At 40.2% G+C, this 24,920-nt stretch overlaps 1 protein-coding gene and 1 long non-coding RNA gene across 3 annotated transcripts; one reads left to right on the top strand and one right to left on the bottom strand.

Annotated features, from left to right (window-relative positions):
• Positions 1-302: 302 nt before the first annotated feature.
• wdr53 (WD repeat domain 53) lies at positions 303-17,992 on the bottom strand. 2 transcript variants are annotated; one of them, XR_014608017.1, is made up of 4 exons: positions 17,913-17,992; positions 16,567-17,049; positions 7,110-12,785; positions 303-7,074 (listed from the first exon to the last, which is right to left on the bottom strand). XR_014608017.1 is itself a non-coding variant. In XM_084127013.1 (3 exons), the coding sequence occupies exons 2-3, from the start codon at positions 17,041-17,043 to the stop codon at positions 12,228-12,230; spliced, it is 1,035 nt and encodes a 344-aa protein (XP_083983139.1). In that variant the 5' UTR covers positions 17,044-17,049; positions 17,913-17,992; the 3' UTR covers positions 303-12,227. The 2 variants fall into 2 exon arrangements, 1 of the variants encoding a protein (XP_083983139.1); XM_084127013.1 differs by having other exon boundaries at positions 303-12,785.
• LOC311091193 lies at positions 14,079-24,152 on the top strand. The gene is made up of 3 exons (XR_014608018.1): positions 14,079-14,229; positions 22,786-23,097; positions 23,175-24,152. It is a non-coding gene; the product is annotated as an uncharacterized lncRNA (long non-coding RNA).
• The last annotated feature ends 768 nt before the right edge of the window (positions 24,153-24,920 follow it).

Raw genomic sequence — 24,920 nt, 5'->3', positions numbered from 1 at the left:
CACTTTACCAGATGTTATGGCCACAACAGCATTAGAGGCACATATTCACATCAATACTACCTGAGAGGAAATAACTAGACCCCCCACTACCCTCCTTTTTTTAAAGACCTCTTCTTGTACACCACCCTCCTTTTTTTAAAGACCTCTTCTTGTAAATCAGGGTTGTTTCTGTCAGACAGAGCACTGTGTACAATCACTTTCACTTTTCACTGCAGGGAGATGTTGGGGACTGCCCCACTGATGCCTGTTTTTAAGGGTGTTAACCACTTCAGTACTCTGATCAGGGAGTCTGAGTCATCAAATTTCTTTCCACCATTTATTTAGGTACAGGGTTTCACCATATACACACTGATGCATTGGAGGTAGTTTCTGCAATAAACAATAAATCAGAAATAAATAACTAAATGTTAAACATAAATATACTGTTACAGTAAACAGCGCACTTTTCCACATTAAGCAATATTAACAACTTGTAGTTTGTGGACGAATAATTACTGGAGTAATACAATATAAAGATGCATATAAACAACTTGGTACATTATACAATGTCCCCATCGCGATTTGAAAGCATTACAAGTATAGAATATATCACACGAAATCAGCAACATGTGTAAACAAGATACTAACAACATTAGCAAGATAAGCCGCGATGCTAGCGGCATTTTCACGTGCATTTCACATGGTGAACTAATTATCATAAAGATCGCGAAAACCAACAATATCACAAAGGCTTAACATCGCAAACAGATTCAGCAGTATAAACGTCCAGTATTACACACATAAAGTCATAGAATGAACTTACTTCGTCAATAACTTTTGCCCTGCACTTGACGGTGCTGCACAGGTGGAAAACTGCGTCACATTCTGTTAGCTCTGCATGCATAACCAATAGCGCAACACTTACGCCGAACACGTATCATAATAAAAGTCGCATCTTGCATATTTACATAATACAAGCTCTTACCGAATATAAAAGCATAAGAGACAAATAAAAGTAAAGAATTCACAACAGGAGACTTGATTCACTTTAGCCGATAAACAGCATTAAGATTCTTTAATAATAGGGGACATGAACAGTAGGGTAGCTTATTTGGATTATAAGATATGTGTTACGATTTTACTGTAAGAAAGTTCTGCCGGGAAGACTCAATTGTTAAGTCACTTTACCTTCTCATCTATCCAATCACATTCTAATACTCGTGGTATAAAAGATTGGTACTTACACAAGTTTGAGTTCACAGATGCTGACGCTTCCATTCACCTCCATCCCCCCCACCACCTCCAAGATGGATCCCTCCCTCCATCCTCCCCACCACCACCACCACCAGGATGGTCCCTTCCCATACCTCACAGGGGGTGGGCTGCACCCCTGCCTTTGTCTTCAGGCAGGATATGCAGAGTCCGGACCCTCAGATTACGAGCTACGGACGGGGCATACGCCAAAGAACTTTATTGCTTGCTGGGCTGTTAATAAATGTATAATTAAATGTGCTTGCTGAAAGCAGCACACTTATTGTTGTTCTTAAGTTTTCTTATTCTTCTTATTATTCTTATTATTCCCAGGAGATAAATTTTGGCCAGCTCCTGCGCCTAGGCTCTTTGAGACAGAGACACCTGCGCAATCTGCGCGACCCCGTCGTTGACTTTCTTTGATGACGTTTGCAGGGCGTTTCAAATGAGCAGTTATTGTCAGTGAAGTCCACTTCAACTGATATACCGTGCTCAGGGAGTAGGGGAGCAGTGAACACTGCGTATGGACCCTGTCGAATGGAACGCACCTTAGATGTGTAAAAACAAGTGGAAAGCGCGGGCGCGCCGCTGTCTCCTTTCCACAAGCGCTTGCTCTCCTGTGGCGTCTGTCATTGCTATGCAACCATGAACTGCGCTCTCCATGATGACAAGGAAGTATCAGCAAAAGATTAATTGATTTCTAGCCCTTGCTTTAGCTTTACTACTAGATATATTTATGGAGATGAAAAATAATAAGGCGCCCTGTACAGCTATGATCAGCTGTTCGGCTGAACATTCAATGTTGTTACGCTGCAAGCTGATGGTTCGTTGCTGCCGCGCTCTATCACTCGCACACCATAAGAGCAAACTGTTTTTTAATGTTTCAATTTCGTGATTAAAATGACATAATTTGGAAGCGGATAATTTCTTCACAAACAGCTCATTATGACTCAATGTTAGAATGCTGCACCTACACTCGATAGTGTGAATAAGATCAGCGCAACGCAGACCACTGCATTGACAGCGTGAAACATATGATTTGTCTACGGCCAGGGCTCAGCGATAGACAGAAAATGCCGGTCCAGCGCTGATTGAGGAATTAAATTCGAAAATAAAAGACAGTTTGACATCTTTTTTCTCGCATCTGTGAATTTATTTTTTAATCATTTGTTCTGAGATGAAGCGAATATATTTGTGCGGGAATTTCTCGCACTATAAAAGCTAACCTTGCGGGAATGGTTTAAATTATGCGCAATCCCCACATTCCCGCACCGAAATTCAAGCCCTGAAATGGCAGCGGGATGTGTAACTCTAGCATATGGCGCATATGTCATATAAAGTTAGGCAAGGCCAAACAGCGTTATCCATGTTGTTGCGATTGCATCGCTAGAGTAAGCTAATAGTGAAACTGATAACGTTTTTCATTTAATTACAATATGAGGACTGAAGGTAGGCTATAAAAATCAGCGTTTCTTTCTTTGTAGGTGATGACAACCATCTTGACAGCAGCAATCAAAGCATCGCTAATTACGGTAGACCTTAATTTGAGATAGTAAATTTGTTCCTAATCAAAGGAAACACTCAACCACAGAACAGCTGGGTGAGTTTTGTATTGGCTTATTGGATACAGTAAATGAAGACTGTCAACTTCTTTTCAATACTATTTCATCACCCAAAACACTCCCACTCTCTGCTGTATATTCATAACCAATTATTTCAAAACCAACAACCAAGCCACATAAACAATGCCATTGGCACTAGTCTACATTGCAGACATGTCTCTTAATGCACATAACTTTTCACCTTTTTACACAATCTTGAAAAAAGTACTATTGTTGAAATTCTCAGATCAAGCAAACTTCAACGCACCCTTACCCACTACCTGCTACCGTTAGTGAACCGCACCCGAGCAAGCACACTTCGCAGTTCTTCCGGAAATGCATTTTTCTAGTTACCTCTGTCCTGTGTCTAAAGGTCTGTCACCTCAGAAAGACAGTTTCTTCACAGGATATGAATAATGAAAATGATTATACATAACAGATGTTTGTTATCCAGATCTGTGTAAAGAGCAGCTATTAGAGAGTTTCTCATGTCACTTTGTATAAATTAATATGCATAAATGTAAACATAAAAAGAAAGCCATAAAGTTAAGTAAAAAAAAAGTGGGTAATTATGTAAAAAAAAAAAAATCATGTTATAAATCAACATTTCACTAAAAAAAATGTATTGCTGATAATATAATTTGTAACTTACACAATAAACTCAGTACAACGAACATACAAAGGTTGCACATGTATTTAGATATCAAATTATATCTGGTCATAACTGTGATTATGGATTTATAGATCAGGTCAGATAGGAACGGCATGTTTGTCTGTAATCAGATGTGATCTTAGTTTCGGTTTCAGTATGAATGGAGGGAAACTTTCACACATGACCTACCTAAAATTAAACGTGATCTTTGGTCTTAGTCAAAAAGAATAGTCAAAGACTTAGAATAGTTCATCCAAAGATGAAAATGTACTAATTTACTCAACCTGGGTCGTGTGCATTGTTTTATGGTGCGTAATTTTAAACACCTTTAACCTTTTTTAAATTATTCTCAGGTTAGGTAAAGTAAGTCAAATCTGTCCTAAACTAGATGTACCGCATGGCGGTACAAAATATGACCGCCGCTCAGGCCTGCACTGGCTTTCCACAAAAATAATTGACGTGGAGCAATTTGGCTGTATTGCGTGTTTATGTATATACCTAAAAAAAAGTTGTAGTATGTGCATGTCTGTCTGTGTGTGTGTGTATGTGTGTGTGTTTGTGTATGTGTGTGTCTGTGTGTGTGTGTGTCTGTGCGTGTATGTATGCGTGCGTACATGTGTGTGCGGGTGTGTGTTTGTGTGTGTGTGTCTGTGCATGTGGATTTGTATGTGTGTATATGGGTGTGTGTCTGTGCGTGTGGATGTCAGTGTGTGTGCATGCTTGCGTTTGTTTGTATTCCTGCATGTGTGTGTGTGACAGTATCATCCTAAACCAGCAACCCTTCGCTCAACATCACCATCTACAGGCCGATGAGTGTACAGTCACTAAATGTGCACATAAATTAATTTATTTTATACCCCCCCATGGATGAAATTCTACGAAACTTAGCATACCCCCAGAGGATGTCAAGTTAATCATACACATGAAATATGGTGCAGTTCTGAACATCTCAACTGAAGATAGGGGCGATTAAAGCAGAATAATATTGCATTTTCATTTTTTATGGGAAGGGGCGCAAATCACAAATGAGTGATTATGGGCTAGGTTGATGTGGGCCCTTAAGACCAACATACCATAAAAATTTCTTCATCCTCGGTGCCACGGTTCAGGTAGTTATTTAGGAAAAACTGCATTTTTGGGGTTTGGGGGGGCCCAGCGCGGGGGGGGGGAGTGGCCCCCGGGGACCAAACGAAATTTTTCCGTAAAAGTCTAGTGGGGCTACATGCCCACCAAATTTCATGTTCCCCGGTGTTTCGGTGTCCCTGGTATCGTTGACGAAAAATTCAGTAGATGACGAAAAAAAACAAAAAAAAAACTTTGACAATCCCTATATGACCGCTTTCGCTAGCTATGCTAGCGGCGGTCATAATAATAAGCATTTGAATTTCCATACTTACAATATTTAGATCACAGAAGACTTCTCCGTGGTCAGTTCAGCTCAATCTTTTGTAAAACAGAGACTTATGGCAGGTGAGCTTCTTAATTTCAATTATATACATTTTTTATTAAATACAGATGAACTAGTTTACATAAAAGGTACTAATATATAATATAAAAATAAAAGTAAATCAAAACCAAATAATTTACGAGCTTTTAACTTCATGAGGCACAATGGCAAGGCATCTAACCAGAGAGAGGCCGTCCTTGGTGAATCAGCGTCTGACTGGACATGTCCTTCCAGTCCTTTTTAAAGTCCATCAACTTTTTGACATCTTCCAAAATCTCCTCCTGGAAACCCCCTAGCACTTGGTCATTAAAGCCTTTGCCTCTTCGTCCTTCTTCTTCTGGACCTTATCTTCATTGCTGTATCTTCTGTATCTCGTACGCAACACATAGATGGTAATGATTGCATTTTTCTTCTTTGTTTTGCAAAGCTCTTTCTAATACATTTAAAAAATGTCTCTACTATTGCCATATGCTTAATAAATGCTTACAACATTCAGTGTGGTATGTTTTTTCTTTATAAACCATTTTCTCAATAAATGATTTATATTTATCAACAGAAAACAAATCATTGTTATATAGCTCATCACGGTTAGTTTAATTGTTTGAATCTCGTTTTCTTAATTTAACTCGAGTACCATGTTTACCATTTAGAAAAACGAGTCATCCAGTTTTTATTAAAGGCAAGTTTTGCCCCTAGAGGTCAAGTTTTGTAAGTTTTGCCCCTAGAGGTCGATTATTCAAAACAATAAAAAAAGCTGTATGTTGATGACTCCGTGAATGAGCATGAAATGATGGGAGTTTTCGTCTTCATCTCCACTGCTGATGGAAATCAATCCGACGGGACATATATATGAATGAGCTAATGAAATAAAGTTTTATAACGTTTCGTTTGATCACATGATTTTATTTTATTCTAATGAATTAGCCACACGTAATGTAATATGTTATGATAAATTACTACTCATTCATTCACTTTATTTGTTGAATTAATTGGTGGTAAATGTGATGAGCTACATAACATTAATTTATGTCGATAAAGGTACCCAAACAGTTACTCGCCTGTCTAATAAAACACATGCAAGATCAGCGTCTCTGTCTAGTTGAAGTTTGTCGCGAAGCTCTCTCCATCTAGGAAATATTGATCCTCAGAGCGGTGTGCTAGACACTACAACTACTACTTCTGCATTGTTTTCATTAGACTCACTGTGTTGCCATGGTTTCTACAATGTAAAAAGTGAATCTCTTGCAGTTAACAACATGCATGAATTTAACTATACATCACTGGATCATTAACTACACAATCACCGCCTGTTAAATAAAGCAACATCCAGCATATTCTCAATGTTTCTTGGTCTTCTCCTGGACTGCACAGGCTCTACTCTTAAACACAATGGTGACCCACAAAACTCAACAGAAACACTTTAAATCCCAACAGAATGTGTTAATAAACACTAACACATCTCTCAAGATCTCAGCAGAGGAGGATTAAACAACAAACACAGTATTGCCAGCTTCACTTATTACTTACCAGATTGACTTTATTTCTGTATTATGTCTACAGAAGATCTTATTAAGAATTAACAGAGGTTTAGATGTTGATATCTTATTGAAAAAACATGTTTGAAAAAAAAAAAAAAAAAAACATAATGTCACCATTATGATGATCGGTGTTTGTTTAGTTGGACTCTTTACTATTTAACATTAGTTCAATGGTTGCTTTAAGTCTGTGTTTCAGATACATGTTTGTTATGGCAAAAAGTGCAATATGATGTTGACCACTCTTTAGTATAGGATATAGTCATGTATGGATCTGAGTGAAATCTGCATGGGGAACTTTTACACTCTCGTGTGAAACTCACGATCACATGGGTTCCTATAGGGATTACTGACTTTCAGCTGTGAAATTTCATCAAGCAATGGCAAGATTTTATAGTAAAAGAGCCAACAAACACACCTCTGATGTTAATGTCTTTTGTTCCACAGAGCACTTGTGCATTTCCTGTTCCACACTTTACACAGCAGAAAGTATTGTTTCACTTTACCAGATGTTATGGCCACAACAGCATTAGAGGCACATATTCACATATTCAATACTACCTGAGAGGAAATAACTAGACCCCCCACTACCCTCCTTTTTTTAAAGACCTCTTCTTGTACACCACCCTCCTTTTTTTAAAGACCTCTTCTTGTAAATCAGGGTTGTTTCTGTCAGACAGAGCACTGTGTACAATCACTTTCACTTTTCACTGCAGGGAGACTTGATTCACTTTACCAGATGTTATGGCCACAACAGCATTAGAGGCACATATTCACATATTCAATACTACCTGAGAGGAAATAACTTGACCCCCCACTACCCCCCTTTTTTTAAAGACCTCTTCTTGTAAATCAGGGCTGTTTCTGTCAGACAGAGCACTGTGTACAATCACTTTCACTTTTCACTGCAGGGAGACTTGATTCACTTTAGCCGATAAACAGCATTAAGATTCTTTAATAATAGGGGACATGAACAGTAGGGTAGCTTATTTGGATAATAAGATATGTTACACGATTTTACTGGTGTAAGAAATGAAAGCTTTATCATAAGTTCTGCCGGGAAGACTCAATTGTTAAGTCACTTTACCTTCTCATCTATCCAATCACATTCTAATACTCATGGTATAAAAGATTGGTACTTACACAAGTTTGAGTTCACAGATGCTGACGCTTCCATTCACCTCCACCCCCCCCACCACCTCCAAGATGGATCCCTCCCTCCATCCTCCCCACCACCACCACCAGGATGGTCCCTTCCCATACCTCACAGGGGGTGGGCTGCACCCCTGCCTTTGTCTTCAGGCAGGATATGCAGAGTCCGGACCCTCAGATTGCGAGCTACGGACGGGGCATACGCCAAAGAACTTTATTGCTTGCTGGGCTGTTAATAAATGTATAATTAAGTGTGCTTGCTGAAAGCAGCACACTTATTGTTGTTCTTAAGTTTTCTTATTCTTATTCTTCTTATTCTTCTTATTATTCCCGGGAGATAAATTTTGGCCAGCTCCTGCGCCTAGGCTCTTTTGGCGCTTTTCCATTACCAGTACCTGCTCAACTCGACTCGGCTCGGCTTGCTTTTCGCTCCGTTTTCCAATGCAGATATTACCTCCACAATAGTACCTGGTCGTCATAGCAACACCGCAGGAAACTGCCGTGACTTAATCTTTTACGCGAGACACACCCGCTACCCACACACACAGGACAATGGAGGAAATCGAGTGTATGCTGTTTTTGGATGTTTTTTTATTTATTTTTTTTATTCAGGATACTCCATCTGGCGCGTGCAATGATGACGCAGTGAATAGTGACGATTCTCTCTGACCAATCAGCAGTCTGCCGTGTTTTCACGTCACATTTTAGTATCGCCTCAGCTCGCTTAGAACCTCGCCGGAGGTGGTACGAAAAAAAGTACCTGGAAGCAGGTACAGGTACAACTTTTACACAGTGGAAAACCAAACAGAGCCGAGCCAAGTCGAGGCGAGCTGGTACTGTGTAGTGGAAAAGCGCCCTTTGAGACAGACACCGTTCCAACTTTAAAACGTCCGGTCAGTACCGGTGTAAGTTGCTCGCAAAGATGACATCACAAGTCCATGTCGTTTGTCCGCCATATTGGATTGAACAGAAACCGAAACTAAGTTTTCACAGGTCACAAATTTGGTCCGAACTTCACGAAACTGGACGTACATGATCCTTGGACCAAGCCTCACAAAAGTTACTAGAAGGATTTTTGATTTTCAGAAGCGTTTGCCCGTCACAGCCAAACAAAATCGGCGGCGTAGTCGCCAAAACAGAAGTAGTTCATATTTCAGGAATGCTGTCGCGTATCGAAACCAAACTTTGTACATGAACTCGGGACTCCAATGTGAGGACGCACACGATCTGAATTTTTTTTTTAATTTTTAGGCTAATTGACAAACCTATTTACTTATGTCTACGCAAAAGAGTTTCACCTCACACTTTTAATGTTAATGCATTTAGACAGTAGGTGGCACTGTTGTATTACATTTCACAGAGCTGCCAAGTCAGTGTATAGACTGCATTCGTTTTTACTAGGTTTGTCTTAATAAATGCAGGGCCTGAATTTCGTTTTTTAAATGGGAGGGAATTCCCCACTTACATGGGTCACATGGGGGGGATCTAAAGATTATGGATGGGTGGGGTGGGGGGGGGGGATAACTTTTGATGCATCGGACTAATTTAATCAACTTCATTTATTAATATCTACAGATTTGTATGCATGAATTATGCATTTCCAGTTCTCAAAACAGTTCATAATAAAACCACAAAAAAACTATACAAAATACATCATGCTCTTCTTCGCTAACCGAACAAACAATTCATTGTCTGTGGCTGTTTGTGCACGCGAGAAATATGCTGCGCATAACAATAGAAAACAAGGAGAAACGCGCAGTCACATGCTCAAACAATCAACAACGTCGCTCTAGAGGTGCGTTCCATTTGACCATAAGTGGACTTCGAAGTGGACTTCACAGGGTATTCCGCCATCTTAAGTAAGATTCCAATCCGAAGGGAGCGAACATGTTCAGTTCGAAGGGCACTGCGCACGGCATAGGGAATAAGGGAACATCGATACATCACTTCACAGGAAGTGGAGAGCGATGATCACCCAACTGTCATTTCGCGCACCACGTCATCACCAGTCAGAACGGTCATAACTAACGATGGAGGAGTTTACGTATGTGTGTAAGTATTCATACATTTCGCCATTGTTATACAAATGACAGTATTTTTAACGGTTATTGTTGTGAATATTACATATACTATTTTTGATGATTATAATTTACCTCAGTGAATGCAGCCAGCTTAGCTAGTTTGTGAAGTAAAGCGATTTTATTTTATGTAGTTGTAAAATAGTGCAATATAATTGTAAATATATAATATAATAATAAAAATTAAAATATGAATGTAGTCCTACATTATCATACATACATATTTATGTTATATCATAATCTGCACGACCCCGTCATTGACTTTCTTTGATGACGTTTGCAGGGCGTTTCAAATGAGCGGTTATTGTCAGTGAAGTCCACTTCAACTGATATACCGTGCTCAGGGAGTAGGGGAGCAGTGAACACTGCGTATGGACCCTGTCGAATGGAACGCACCTTAGATGTGTAAAAACAAGTGGAAAGCGCGGGCGCGCCGCTGTCTCCTTTCCACAAGCGCTTGCTCTCCCATGGCGTCAGTCGTTGCTATGCAACCATGAACTGCGCTCTCCATGATGACAAGGAAGTATCAGCAAAAGATTAATTGATTTCTAGCCCTTGCATTAGCTTTACTACTAGATATATTTATGGAGATGAAAAATAATAAGGCGCCCTGTACAGCTATGATCAGCTGTTCGGCCGAGCATTCAATGTTGTTACGCTGCAAGCTGATCAGTTGGTTCGTTGCTGCCGCGCTCTATCACTCGCACACCATAAAGAGCAAATTGTATTTCAATGTTTCAATTTCGTGATTAAAATGACATAATTTGGAAGCGGATAATTTCTTCACAAACAGCTCATTATGACTCAATGTTAGAATGCTGCACCTACACTCGATAGTGTGAATAAGATCAGCGCAACGCAGACCACTGCACTGACAGCGTGAAACATATGATCTGTCTACGGCCAGGGCTCAGCGATAGACAGAAAATGCTGGTCCAGCGCCGATTGAGGAATTAAATTCGAAAATAAAAGACAGTTTGACATCTTTTTTCTCACGTCTGTGAATTTATTTTTTAATCATTTGTTCTGAGATGAAGCGAATATATTTGTGCGGGAATTTCTCACACTATAAAAGCTAACCTTGCGGGAATGCTTTAAATTAGGCGCAATCCCCACATTCCCGCACCGAAATTCAAGCCCTGAAATGGCAGCGGGATGTGTAACTCTAGAATATGGCGCATATGTCATATAAAGTTAGGCAAGGCCAAACAGCGTTATCCATGTTGTTGCGATTGCATTGCTAGAGTAAGCTAATAGTGAAACTGATAACGTTTTTCATTTAATTACAATATGAGGACTGAAGGTAGGCTATAAAAATAAGCGTTTCTGTGTAGGTGATGACAACCATCTTGACAGCAGCAATCAAAGCATCGCTAATTACGGTAGACCTTAATTTGAGATAGTAAATTTGTTCCTAATCAAAGGAAACACTCAACCACAGAACAGCTGGGTGAGTTTTGTATTGGCTTATTGGATACAGTAAATGAAGACTGTCAACTTCTTTTCAATACTATTTCATCACCCAAAACACTCCCACTCTCTGCTGTATATTCATAACCAATTATTTCAAAACCAACAACCAAGCCACATAAACAATGCCATTGGCACTAGTCTACATTGCAGACATCTATCTTAATGCACATAACTTTTCACCTTTTTGCACAATCTTGAAAAAAGTACTATTGTTGAAATTCTCAGATCAAGCAAACTTCAACGCACCCTTACCCACTACCTGCTACCGTTAGTGAACCGCACCCGAGCAAGCACACTTCGCAGTTCCTCCGGAAATGCATTCTAGTTACTTTTACTTTTACTTTGAGTACAGTTTTTGGATATTCTACCCACCTCTGCCTTCCTGATATCATGTGCGCAAAACAAATATAACCTACATATATATATATATATATATATATATATAAAACAGTTAGGTCTAGTCCAACGATGTATGTATTAACTTCTGAGTGGGTTCTGTTGGTAATAGGCACTTACCTAATGCTAAAATAAGTGTCGTGCCTCTAACAAGTGCTTTCTATCTTCTTTTTGCTCTGAATGTTGTGTGGAGAACACTTGAGTTTTGCCACAGACTCGTCCCAGCGTCTAGAACACGACTGAATGCTTCATCAAGCGTCTCCATACTTGAAAAAAACACGGAAAACTACTTTTAAACAGGAGATTGATGGATTATTTACGTACATATTTACAGCGGGTCTATTCGCACGGGATTAGTATCACCTGAGGTCATTTTTCAGGACCTTTTTACAGAAAGCAAAAGTCGCTGTAATCTTTACTGATATTGACCGTGATGATCACTGAGATGCACATTCAGATGGGACTAAATCACTGAGAAGCTCTGGTAATAATTACTCTACCCCTCCTCTCCATGTTAAACTAATCCCATCTGAAAAGGGACTGAAAAACACCCACATCAGATCAACAGAGGAGCCACAAACGCCTGAGAAAGCATCATTTACGCTGCAGATCTTGCATGAAGTTTCCACAAGTTTAATACATGTGAAGGATCTCTCAGCTGTATTATAGTTGCTCGAGCGAGTACACCGTTGGGCAGCTGGTCTGGTCGGTCACCAGTAGACTGGGCTTCCCCTCCAGCACAGCGGGACAGACCCAGTTCACCTTCTCCGCGTGCTGGAAACACAGCCTGGGTCTCGTCTCTGAGCTACAGGCCTCCTCCTCGTCCTGCGGGTTCTGGCCTCTCCTCTTCTTTCTCCTCTTCTTCTTCTTGCTGTGATCCACCAGTGGGTGTCGGCTGAGGTCCCAGAGCGCCACGAGCCCGTCGTTGCCCCCGCTGGCGAGCCAGTAGGGGTGCGAGAGGAAGCTGATGAAGTGAGCCTGCGACGCCCCCTGACTGTGTGCCGGGATCATCCCGCGCTCCCGGAGCCGGCCGTCGGCACACGCACGCAGCAGATGCAGCCCGCCGTCCTCCGCCGCACACACACACACGTCCCCGCAGGACGACACACACACGCAGTGAGCCAGAGGAGGGTTGAACACCTGACCCGTGTGCTCCTGCTGTGTGTCCTGCAGACTGACGCTCCAGACGGGACGGGGCTTCGGGAGGGTCCACAGACACACCTGCGGACGACACACACACGTCACACTTACATGTCTTTACTGTCACACTATCATACATGCAGGTCTACCTGCAGTCAAAGCAAAAATGATTCAGACACCAGATATCATTTTAATATTTTTTTACTAGTGGGTGAAACTATAGTTAATTTATGTAAGTGAGGAGAGCAAAATAAAGTAAACCGTGACAAATTATACAAGGGTGGATGGAGTAATGTAATTTACCACAGGACGTCTGTAATAATAATAATTTAATTAATCCTTGATGAATAAAAGTATTGAGTTCTTTTATTTATTTCCCCCCAAAAATACAATAAAAATTATTACGGACCCCAAACTTTTGAACGGTAGTGTTTAATGTTACAAAAGCTTTTAATTTAAGATAAATGCTGTTCTTTTGAACTTTCCATTCATCAAAGAATCCTGAAAAAAACAAAAAAAAACTGTTTTCAACATTGATAATAATCAATGCTTTTTAAGCATCAAATCATCATATTAGAATGATTTCTGAAGGACACCAGTCAAACTCATCAGTTTACATGCAGGTCTACCTTCAGTCAAACCAAAAATTATTCAGACACCAGATATCATTTTTGATATTTTTTTTTTTTTACTAGTGTGTGCAGGACACTAGAGTTCATGTAAGTGAGGAGAGCAAAATAAAGTAAACTGTGACATATGATATAAAAAAATTCTTCATACAGCGACTACCAGTAACATTTATATAAAATTTGGGACCAAAAATGATTCGGACACTTTGACCTGATCATGTTTTGCTGGAGTGTGTTTTCTTTAATTGCTAATGCTCTTTTTACACACAGACTGAACACAATGACGCATTGCTTGGTGACTGGTTGAGCTAAACTGGTATTATCTAATTGTGTAGTTAAATTTAACAGCTGACAGATATTATGAAAGCTGTTGTTCACAGTTTGAGGTTGGTTTGGTTCTATTACTGTTGTTTAGCACAGTCACTTTCTACTTAAAGGTGCTATAAGCGATGTCACACGTTTTTTAGGCCACAACATTTTTTGTCACATCCAGCAAACATCTCCTCACTATCCGCTAGCTGCCTGTCCCCTGAACACACTGTAAAAAAACACGGTCTCTCTAGACACCACAGGCTCCACAAACGGCAACAGAAACAAACTGGGCTCATCCACACCACGAAACACAACACACAGTGTTCCAGCCAATCACAGACAAGAAATATTTGAGGGTGGGGTTTGGGGGGTTAGTGCGCGTGCACATGAAGGGGGTGTGGAGGAGAGAGAAGCATGAAGAGGGAAGTTTGAATTATCGCCGACACACGACCAAAGAGACGACGTTCCGATGAACAAACTGCAAAGAAGAGGGACGAGGATAAGGAACGCGCGAAGTCCCGCGGATATAAAAGGAATATGGACATTTCATTCTACCGAACTACACGCAGAATTACTACTCACAGGTCAGTTTATTAGACAAATTAAACTTGTGAGGTAACGCAGCGCTGTTTCACTTGGTCTAACATTACACTAGCACACTAAACTGCATTTGAATGTGTTGAAATGTATGTGTTAGTTTGTCTGTATGAGACTAGCAGTAAGCTAGATCAACATTAGAATAACATACAGATCATATTCTGACATTTTATCATTGTTGAACTATATAACATTGATTAGTTTTATGTAAATGTGCTCACCTGTTTAATAAGTACATGTAGGAGCGGTTGAAGTCTCGGACGTGGAGCTCTCGTTTATATACTGTCTATGGGAGCTCTCGGCATCTCGAAAACACTGCGCCGATATTGATTCTCGTTTTAGTTCTCCTTTTTTATCCAAAGTCTGCTTGCCATGGTCCATAATGTTTGAACGAAACAACAACAGCGTGCAGATAGACATTGCGAACTACAGTGGTCCACGTCTGTCGTCTTGGTTACTATCAGACGGCTCTGGTTGCCATGGCAGCACGAGCGGAAACCAGGGACAACGCGGATATGACGCCATTGACTGCGACAAAACGGAAATAAAGAAACGGGCCGTGTCTTCGAATTAAATTAAAATTTCTCCTGGTTTGAAAGTTGTTGGAAACAGTCGGGATAATGTAAGTACACAACTAAAAAAAATATATAACATAGATATAGTGATTTTTGCTATTTTTAAAGCAAAAAAGTTACATATTGTGCCTTTGAGTTGCTCTGTTTTTGCAGAACAGGTAAATCCATATTTCTTTCTAAACTAACGTTCATGTTCTCCAAACCAACACAAGGATGTAATTAGCTAGAACTATGCAGTCAGCGTTAACTTTGGTGAATACAACATAACTTATATGTTTCTAGCAGCTAGCGATCAATCTCTATTGTAATTGATCAAGCAAATTCACAGTAACGTAGGGCGACAATTTGTGTGAATGATTGTTTTCACCCACTGTTTGTTATGAATTTGAATGTTCATTTATAGGCTGTTGACAACTTTGACTAAATTTGTTTACGCTGCCGCTGTTGTTTATGCTCACTGGGAAACGCGAAGCTAACGTTATCATGCTATTATTGCGTCCTTGTATGGGAGCTATAGTTATAACCTCAGATTGCGAAACGATTTTAAGATAACGTTTCTCTTTTTCTGCATTCTGTTCTGCAATATATAAAACCCTTTATCTAACTTGATGACATTACACACTGAATGAAGTATCAGTAAAACTTAACTTTGTTTGTACTAGTGACTACTTTGACTTTCCTTTATGCCGGAAGGGAGGGGAGGAGGGAGGAGACGGGATGAGGAGGAGGGAGGGTCTAGCTAGCCTCCATTTTGTTTGACAACAATTCGAATGTCAACAAGAAGTCACGACTCCCGGCATCGCTTAGAGCACCTTTAAGTAGAAAGACGTTTACATAATCAGCAGGATCAGTGTTTTGCCTGTTGTTTTTAGCATATTTAAACTTTTTGTATTCACAAAGAGTTCATTACTTGACTACTGTTTTGCTTATAATAATATGTATTGGATAATTGGTAAAAAATAAAAATAAATAAAGTTAAATTTGATTCTATTGAAAAGAACAGAATGGAGAGTAATACATTTAATTTTGTTCTAAAATATTTTCTGTCCAATTTGTTGTTGTTACTTTCAATAAAAGTTTGATTATTTTATTGATTTGTTTTTCAATTCAGATTAATACAATTTCATGATATTAAAAAGTCTAATATTAATACAATTAAAACACATTTTTTAACGAAAAGTAATTTTTGTTTTTCGGCCAAGTAAAGATTGTTCCATGAAGATATTTTGTAAATTTCCTACCGTAAATATATAAAACTTTTATTTCTGTGAGTGAATGCTGCACAATCGCGAACATAAATGCACAACTTTAAAGGAGATTTTCTCAATGTTTCGATTTTTTTGCACCCTCAGATTCCAGATTTTCAATAGTTGTATCAGCCAAATATTGTCCTATCCTAACAAACCATTCATCAATGGAAAGCTTATTTATTCAGCTTTTCAAAACTGACCCATGTGACTGGTTTTGTGGTCCAGGGTCACATATAGGCTATTGGCTTTATATCACCCATTAGATGCTATTTTTTTAAAACAGGATGATCTCGTCATCGCTCGATGGTGTTTTAAGCCCCCAATGGCTCCTTAGAGGCAGCTAACCCTACCCTCAACCTTAAACCTACCCATCCCCTCGCTGCCTGGAAGGCACCGTTGGGGGCTTAAAATACCAAACACCTCATCGTGTCCCACTTTCACAGCGCCTGTAACACAGAGCCGTCAGCGAGCGCTCCAGAAACCCCGGGTGTCGTCGTACCTGCATGTCGAGTCCCGCAGACACCAGACTCTGAGGCCGGCGCGGTCTGAAGGCCACGGAGGAGCAGATGTTGGTGTGTGCGCGCAGGGTCCCGGTGGCCTTCATCTGCTGCAGATCCACGAGGGTCACGGCTCCGGTGTCGTCGCCCGCAGCGAGCGTCCGCCCGCTCTCGTCCACACACACACCGTTGATCTCGTCCTCGGCCACGTCCCTCAGCTCAGCCAGCGGCGTCTTCAGGCTCCTGAGGTCCAGCAGGGTCACGGCCCGGCCGTGGCAGGCGGACAGGAGCGAGGGGTCCGCCGGGGAGAAGCACAGGCCTGTGACGTCATCGCTCAGGTGCAGCGAGGAGAGCGGAGAGCCGGCGGGGCTCCACAGGGTCAGCTCTCCTGCCTCGGCTCCGGTCGCCACCATCGCCTCCCGGGAGACGGCAGCGCACAACACCGGGGAGGAGTGACCGCCCGTCCACACGCGGGACATCCTGACCTGCACACACACACAAGAGTGCAGAGCTCACAATCTGACAGCATTCACACTAGAGGCTCACCGGCTGATCCGTTTTGTACATTACTCGATTATCGGCAAAAAACACACTTATGTATTCGATAATCAGTGAAGTTGCATATTTAAAATTAGAGACGCGAGAAAGAAAACTATCGTCGATACAGCAGCCGACAGAAACATATATATACATAAATCAGAAACGCATTCAATTTCAGTTCTTTTTTTATCGTTACTATAATACATATTTTGATTAGATAATCAAGTGTTCTAAAATGAAAGTTTTAAAACAAATTAAAAATATACAATATACACGTGTGACTAATGTCACTTTTTATATTTTAAAGTTGTTTCTCTTGCACTATGAACGTGGTAACATGAATAATAAGGTATAAATAATATATTAATACTAATATTTAAAAAAGTACAGTATGATGTTCCAGCAGTTTTACATGTTTGTAATAAGGTTCGGCACTATTTTATGTATTTTCATTGAGTATACATTTTAAAACTATCCACATCAGGACAGATTGTGAAAGACTGACTACAGCACGAGTTGAACAGTGTTAATTCCTATCCAGTATTGCCTATCAGTGTTACTCACTCTAGAGGTGTTTTGCACCATGGCAAAGTATCTGTCAAACAGCCCTTATGATGAACACAAAAGGCTGTGATTTAAGTGCATGAGTTCTGCCTTCATCACTAAACTATACACGCGTTCATCCCTTTAACTTACAGAAGTCAAACAAACATTCTGTCAAACTCAACAGACATTGATCTTATATTCCGGTGAATCGTCATTAGATTATTTTTCTCCATACAAACATCGATTATTAATCTTCACAGACCTGTTATGAATTGCAGTCGCTCCTGAGCAATTTTCAGGTGCGCGTTATGTCACGCGTCGCCTGCTGATGACGTCGCGAGGGCATAAGTCACGTGTCGCCTGCTGATGATGTCACATGTCATGCGCCTCGTAACATTTGATATTGTTCATAATAGTCCATTGTGGAAATATTAATTGGAGATTGATTTGGACTTATAATAACAAATACTGTATCAATACTAGAGTTTATGAAATATACTTTAAAATTGTACATAACATTTATCCAACAAACCAGATAAAAAAAAAAGATGACTTTTCTGTGTATTTTGTAAAAAGGATACTGAAACTATTTTTCATCTTTTCTTTGAGTGTATGTATGTTAAATTATTTTGGATTGATGTGGAATATTTATTTAATATGTTAAGTGGAATTAAAATTCACATTTTTTATTATTATTATGACAAAAAAGATTTAGACAAGAGTCACGTTTTTATGTCAAATCTTATTATATTACTTTGTAAGTTTTATATACACAAATGTAAACGGTCTGAAAGGAGACCCAACATCTACCATTGGAAGGCTGACATGAAGATGTACTTAGAAACACTGCAAGGCTGCACTGGCTATTTTTCATGTGAACTTAATGAATAGTTCAGTAAGCATGACATTGTTCTGCAAATGTATGCCAATTCTCTGTCTTTTTCCTTCTTTCTTCTTTATATTTCTTTTTTTTTTTTTTTACATAACATAGTCTTCGAGTATCTAGCTGGAATGTTGACGTTGGATCTGGTTCTTGTGTGTCTTAGAACTGGGACTGTGGGTGGTAAGGTAGCTTCTCTGTTTCTCTGCGCCCTCCGAAACCCTCCTGTCCCCCAGTATAGTCATCATTTACGGTGGGTTGGTCTGCTGGCAAGGTGACTTTGAGCTGTTCAGGCACGGGACGAATGTCTTTTCTGTTGCAACGATATTTCTTGCCTTTCACTAGCAGTGGGAACGGTCACTAAGCTGATCAATGTAGATGCCAAGCGCCCATGTGCTGGTTGGGTTATTGGGGTGAAGAAGGACTCACACGGTCTGTCCTTGAGTCATGCTTGGCATGTCACGTGCTGTAGTGTCATAGTGTTGCTTCACTGCTGCTCGCTTGGCTATTTTTCATGTGACAACGTCTTGCACTAGTTTAGGATGCAGAAGCGTCTCCAGTAGGCAGGGTGGTGCGTGTCCTCCTTGACATGAGCCTTTGAGCTGGAGAGCTGTTGAGGCCTTCTGTTGGGGTGTTTCTCCATGCCAGAACTGCTTTCCAGAGGTCTCCCCCTTCCAAGGTGGACTTTTTTTATCAGTGTTTTTGCTATTTTTACAGCTGACTCTGCTTTACCATTGCTTTATTTGGCTGTGATATGGTGATGATGTGACATGGTTAAAGTCCCATCTGCGAACTGCTGAAAGTCCATGCCACTGAAGTGCGGTCCATTGTCTGTGAAACCCCCAAGGGGAATGCCAAGTCTGCTGAACTGTCTTTTCCAGCATTCAGTGACTGTGGATGAGGTGTAGTCTGGCATTCGGTCTATCTCCCAGTAGTCAGAATAGTAATCCACCATAATTAGGAACATGGAGTCATTTGCAGTAAATATGTCCATCCCTATCTTAGACCATGGGAGGTGAGGTATTTTGTGTGGAATCAATGTTTCTTTTTGCCGTTTCACATGGATAGTGTTGCATGTGGCACAACTGCTGACAACGTTTTTGACTTTGTCTGTGATGCCAGGCCAGAAAACTGCCTCACCGCCTTCTCAAGCTAGCCTCAATTCCAGAGGATCTTTTCTAAAAAATAACAGGGCGCAGAGCTTCAGCAATGAGAATCCTCTGTCCTTTGAATATTAGGCCATTGTCACTTGCAAGTTCCTCCTTGAAAGTACAGAAAGGTGGTTGGGCCACCCATTTTTAATGCAAGCATGTAGTTTTTGGAACAGCGTGTCTTTGGCAGAGTGTGTTTTGATGGTTTCCAGTGTCTTTGTGGGGATATTGATACAGCTGGAATGGTTAACTTGTTCAAAGTCTAGCGCTGGGGTAAGGCCCATTGCGTATACTGAGGCTGCTGTCTGCATTTGTGAGTGTGTCATGCTCGCCTGAGGCGCTCTAGAGAGAAAGTTGGCGACGTGCAAATCCTTGCCTGGTTTGTACTGCAGGTGTATCTGTTATCTCTGTCGCCTCTGTAATCGCTTGGGTGCTGTCAGCAAGGGTATTTTGAAGATTGCTCCAAGTGGCCTGTGATCACTATGTACAGTGATGTGCTCTCTGCCATGTAGAGACTGGTCAAATATATCACAAGCAAAGACAATGGCAAGGCATTCTTTCTCAATCTGAGCGTATTGTTGTTCTGTTGGGGTCAGTGTCCTGGTTGTCCTTTCTGAGGGCTGCCCCTAAGCCTCTCTCACTGGCATCACATTGCAGTGTGACCTCCTCTTTGAGGTCATAGTATTAAAGTACAGGGTAGTGAGTGACTAAATCTTTGATCTTCTCCAGGGCTGGAGAAGATCAAGTATTAAAGTACAGGGTAGTGAGATCAACCCTTAATCACTGTTTGGGGTCAGGCTGACCCCAATGGACTTTTCCTTCATTTTTTAAAAGTGTTACCTTCATCTCAGAGGCATGAAACACTGTGACTTTTCCTACATAATCTATCTAAACATGCAAAAAAAAAAAAAACTGGGCTTGATTTGGTTGTTCTAAAGGTGTGTAATTTTTTTTTTACCTTTTAAGCTGTTTGGGGTCAAAATGACCCCACATTGAAAATGAATGGGAAAATGAAAAAAACTACTTTTTTTTATTTTGTTTGTCAAAAAAATAAAAGTAAATCCATTATAAATCTGAAAATTTCTACAAATAAACCAAGGTCTGGTCCTAGAGCATAAATAAAAAGTAGAACGAACTTTCTATCTCACACACACACACACACACACACACACACACAAACACACAAATGTATGTGACTGCAACAGAGAGCATTTTTTAATAAATTGGCAAATAAAATAAACAAAACTGGCATAAAAAATTACATTTAAATCAAGGTCTGGTCCTAAAGCATAAACATAAAGTGGAACAAACTTTCTATCTCATACACACACACACACACACACACATACACAAACACACACATGTATGTCACTGCAACAGATAGCATTTTTATAGAAATTGGCAAATAAAATCAACTAAACTGGCGTAAATCTGAAAAATGTCACATATGCAACATGGAACAAGCTTGTTCCCACACATTTGAATACTTTTATTTGGATCTGAAAGACATTACAAAGAAAACAAGATCCAAATACTCTGGGAAGAGTCTTTGACACGGTGACAGGTCATCAATTCATGGCTCACACACTTGTACAGGTCCTTCTATATAAGATTCTCAAAACACTAAGGATAAACAAAACATCTCCGTCTGCATATCTGCATGCTCCCTATCGAGGCTGAAACAGAGCAGAATTTTGCAAGCCTTTTTGCCTCCTTTTTTTGCAGCCCCCCTAACTGCATCCCCCTGATCACACTCTTATGGACATGGCCCAAACTTCCGAGTACCAGAATTATTAATCTGCAGTTGTATCCAAGATGGAGAATAAGATCTACCAGGGGTTGATATTTCAATAATTTGGAATAGTAGCAAGTATCCATATACAGATCAAAACAGCAGCCCACCTCAAAGACACACACAGATTTCATAGCCTCATTTACAATTACAATGTCAGGAGTATTTGGAATGTTTTTAAAATAGTCACTGTCAGATATGTTATGATGAAACCAGTTCATTCGTACAGTGCTATGCTTGTAGATCTTACTATCATGTCCACAGATTACCTTTTGCAAGTCCTTTGCAACCAGACGGTCATGTCTAGCCACAAAAAGTCCTTTATAGTTGTAGCATCCGTTTAGTATGTGAGCAACCGTTTCATTTTCCTGCTGAGTTGGGTGTAATATACAATAGGGTTCATGCTTTGATGGACAGTCATGACATAGTGGTGACTTGTAATGTTTCTGCAAATGTATGTATAATAATTTGCAAAAGCAGATAATTCAAAATATATCAGAAAACAACAACAAATTCTAACTCTGACAAAACTACAGATTTTTTATGTATTTCAAAATGTTTAAATAAATATTCACAAAATATATATCATAAAGTTGTGAGGAGAAGTTGAAGCATCAAGAAAAACGAAGTGAAAATGAATGAGTCTCTATAGCCCTCTATTGGATACATGTGGTCATTGCACTTTAATTCCTTACCTATAAGAAATAAAGTTTTTCGACTAACCTTTAGATGCCAGTATTCTATCCCTAACACATAGAGCAATGTTCAAAAACTATTTAGATTTAATTAAGATCATCATTTAAGTGATTTTTTCCTTAAAAAATCATTTTTCATGAGCCAGTTTATGGCCTAGTTATGTAATTGTGCAGTAAATAGGTAAAAAACTTCAACATTTCCACAAAAACACAGCATAAATGTATAGTTGAGAAGTACATAAAAAAAAAATGATATATAGTTTTCCATATAAAAAAATTATATTTCCTTATGCAATCGCTCTTTAAAAGTTTGGGGTCAATCTGACCCCAAATATCTTAAGTGTTATCCTTTTTTAACAGTGATGTACAGGGTAGTGAGTGTAAGATCAAGTATTAAAGTACAGGGTAGTGAGTGAAATCTTCTTTAGTCGGATCCTCCCTGTCTGCCGACGGCATAGCCCACATCTCATGATAGCTCACTGGCGCCATCTATTGGCTCACCTATATCGTAACAGTTATATTAATTAGATAAGATTATTTGGATTGCTTCGGATTTTTGGATCTGGACTGGACTGATCTGGATTTGTTTGCTTTTTGTGACCTCTTCCTTTTTCCAGGTAATGGAGCCATCAAGAAGGAGGAAATCCTCTCCTGTCCGGGAGTATTTTGAAATGGTTGCTCACAATAAGATATGTGTATCATTTATTTTTTTACTGTCTTGATATAATAATAATCCTCACTATATGGCTGTATAATATTTCATGTGTATTATTTCATGTTTCAAGATGAAAGGCTGGCTGTGTCTAGGTGTGTCCCTGGTGGTGAACGTGGTCATCACGGACTCCCAACCCTTTTCCATTGTGGAGGATGTTGGGTTTAGGGAGCTCCTGCATGTGTTGGATCCCACTTATGTTGTCCCAACTCAAAAGGTATGTGATTAATAAAGTGGTTCATCATTATTTAAGAAGTTGAAAGTAAGAGTTACTGCATTTATTTTTATCCAAAGGCTTTGAAGGTCATGGTTGATCATAAATACAAGGAGGCTAAGGAGAAGGCCAGAGAGCAGTTGCAGAAAGTTGCGGCTATAAGCCTTACTTCGGACATGTGGACATCCCTAAACGTGGATGCCTACCAAGCAGTAACTTGCCATTTTATAGATGACAATGACAAGCTCATTCTGCTGAGAACTTGGCTACTGGACATATCATGCTCATGGAGGAGTGGGGCATAACTGATGCTGCCGCCAACATGACAGCATGTGTACGGCCATTAAATGTTAGGCATGCGATATGCATTGCACATGCACTAAACCTTATTGTGAAGAAATCTTTTGATGACATCAGTAGCTTCAATAAAATTCAGTCCGTATGTAGGAAACTTGTGACCTATTTCCGAACCAGCACTACAGCAAAAGAGAGACTGGAGCAGACAAGTACAGGAGCAGATGGGGAGACCAGGTCTGAAGTTGATCAGTGAAGTGGACAGCCCTGCCTCTCTAAGGACCGACGTCACCCTTCCTACAGCCTGGAGTCTGAGGCAGTCCAAGATGCTTTACATGTTCTTGCCCATTTTCTCCAGGCTACAGTACAGCTTTCTGGGGAGAAAAGGGTGTCTGCTTCCAAAGATAAACATGCTTAATCATGCTTTAATGAGAACTCAAGTCCAATTTAACAAGGCAGCTGGGTGACAGCCTGGACCGGAGGGTCAGGGAAACGCAGTACATTTGTACCAAACTGGGATTCTTGAGTCAGGGGAACCAGCAAGAAGCGGTATCAAGACTAAATCTGAATGCGCTACTGTTTCATTTACCTTGTTGCACAGACAACCAACACAGATGCTTAGTTTCTACACACCATGTGCGTTCTTTTATTCTCCTTTCCCGAACAGTTGTACTTGCACTACTCATCCCATTAGTGCCCCCTAGTGGCACTCATCAGTACATCTTCCTTTTTTTCTTTTTTTTTTTTAGATATTCCAATGTAACAGTCAAATAATAAAATAAACAAAACTTATTTCAGAAAACTTCCTGTTCTGTTTTTTTTATTTTTTTTATCACAACATTTGAACTATTTAACAATGTCACATATCAACGCTCAACACTCTTCAATAAGTCTTTTGGGCTTAACAATTATTCTCCTTGCCCTCTCTGGTTTTTCTGCATTCAGAGATGACGATAGCGTACTATCTGCGAAGCTTTTCCTCTGGGAACTCTTCTGCCCAACATCTCTCTCATTGCAATTTTCTTTTGAAGCCAAAGAATTGCTCCCATCATCCACATTGAATTCTGTTTTTGGAATTTTCAGCAAATCCCTCCTATTTCTGCGAAGAGTATTACCATACTCTGTGAACACTTCGTAAGATCTAGGCGTGATCTCTTTCAGAACTTTTGCTTTTGGTCCCCATTTACCGTCACATCTTACTCGCACCAAATCTTTACATTCCAGTGGGCGCAAAGGTTTTGCAGTTTTGTTGTAGGTGACCTCAGAGCTGCATTTCCTTGGCACAGATTGGTCTTTGCTTTGTTCCTCTATTATTAGGTGACCTTTGGCATCTGCTGGATAGCACGGTTGATCACAGTAGGAGCTCAAGTCAATCTCACAAGATCTGAGGATCCTCTAGTATATTGGGCTCAACAGAAGCATCTGTATCCTCACTTATACCAGCTGGCACTGGCATTTTTATATTCCCCTGTGTCCTCTGTTCCAGGCGAAAGGATATTTTGCAAGGCTGGAGAGGTTTTGTCCAAGAAGAG

This window comes from Abramis brama, assembly GCF_963993115.1.
Source record: "Abramis brama genome assembly, chromosome: 10".
Classification (NCBI taxonomy): domain Eukaryota; kingdom Metazoa; phylum Chordata; class Actinopteri; order Cypriniformes; family Leuciscidae; genus Abramis; species Abramis brama.
Note: the sequence above shows the minus strand (reverse complement) of the source record. Positions and strands in the feature narration are given on the sequence as shown.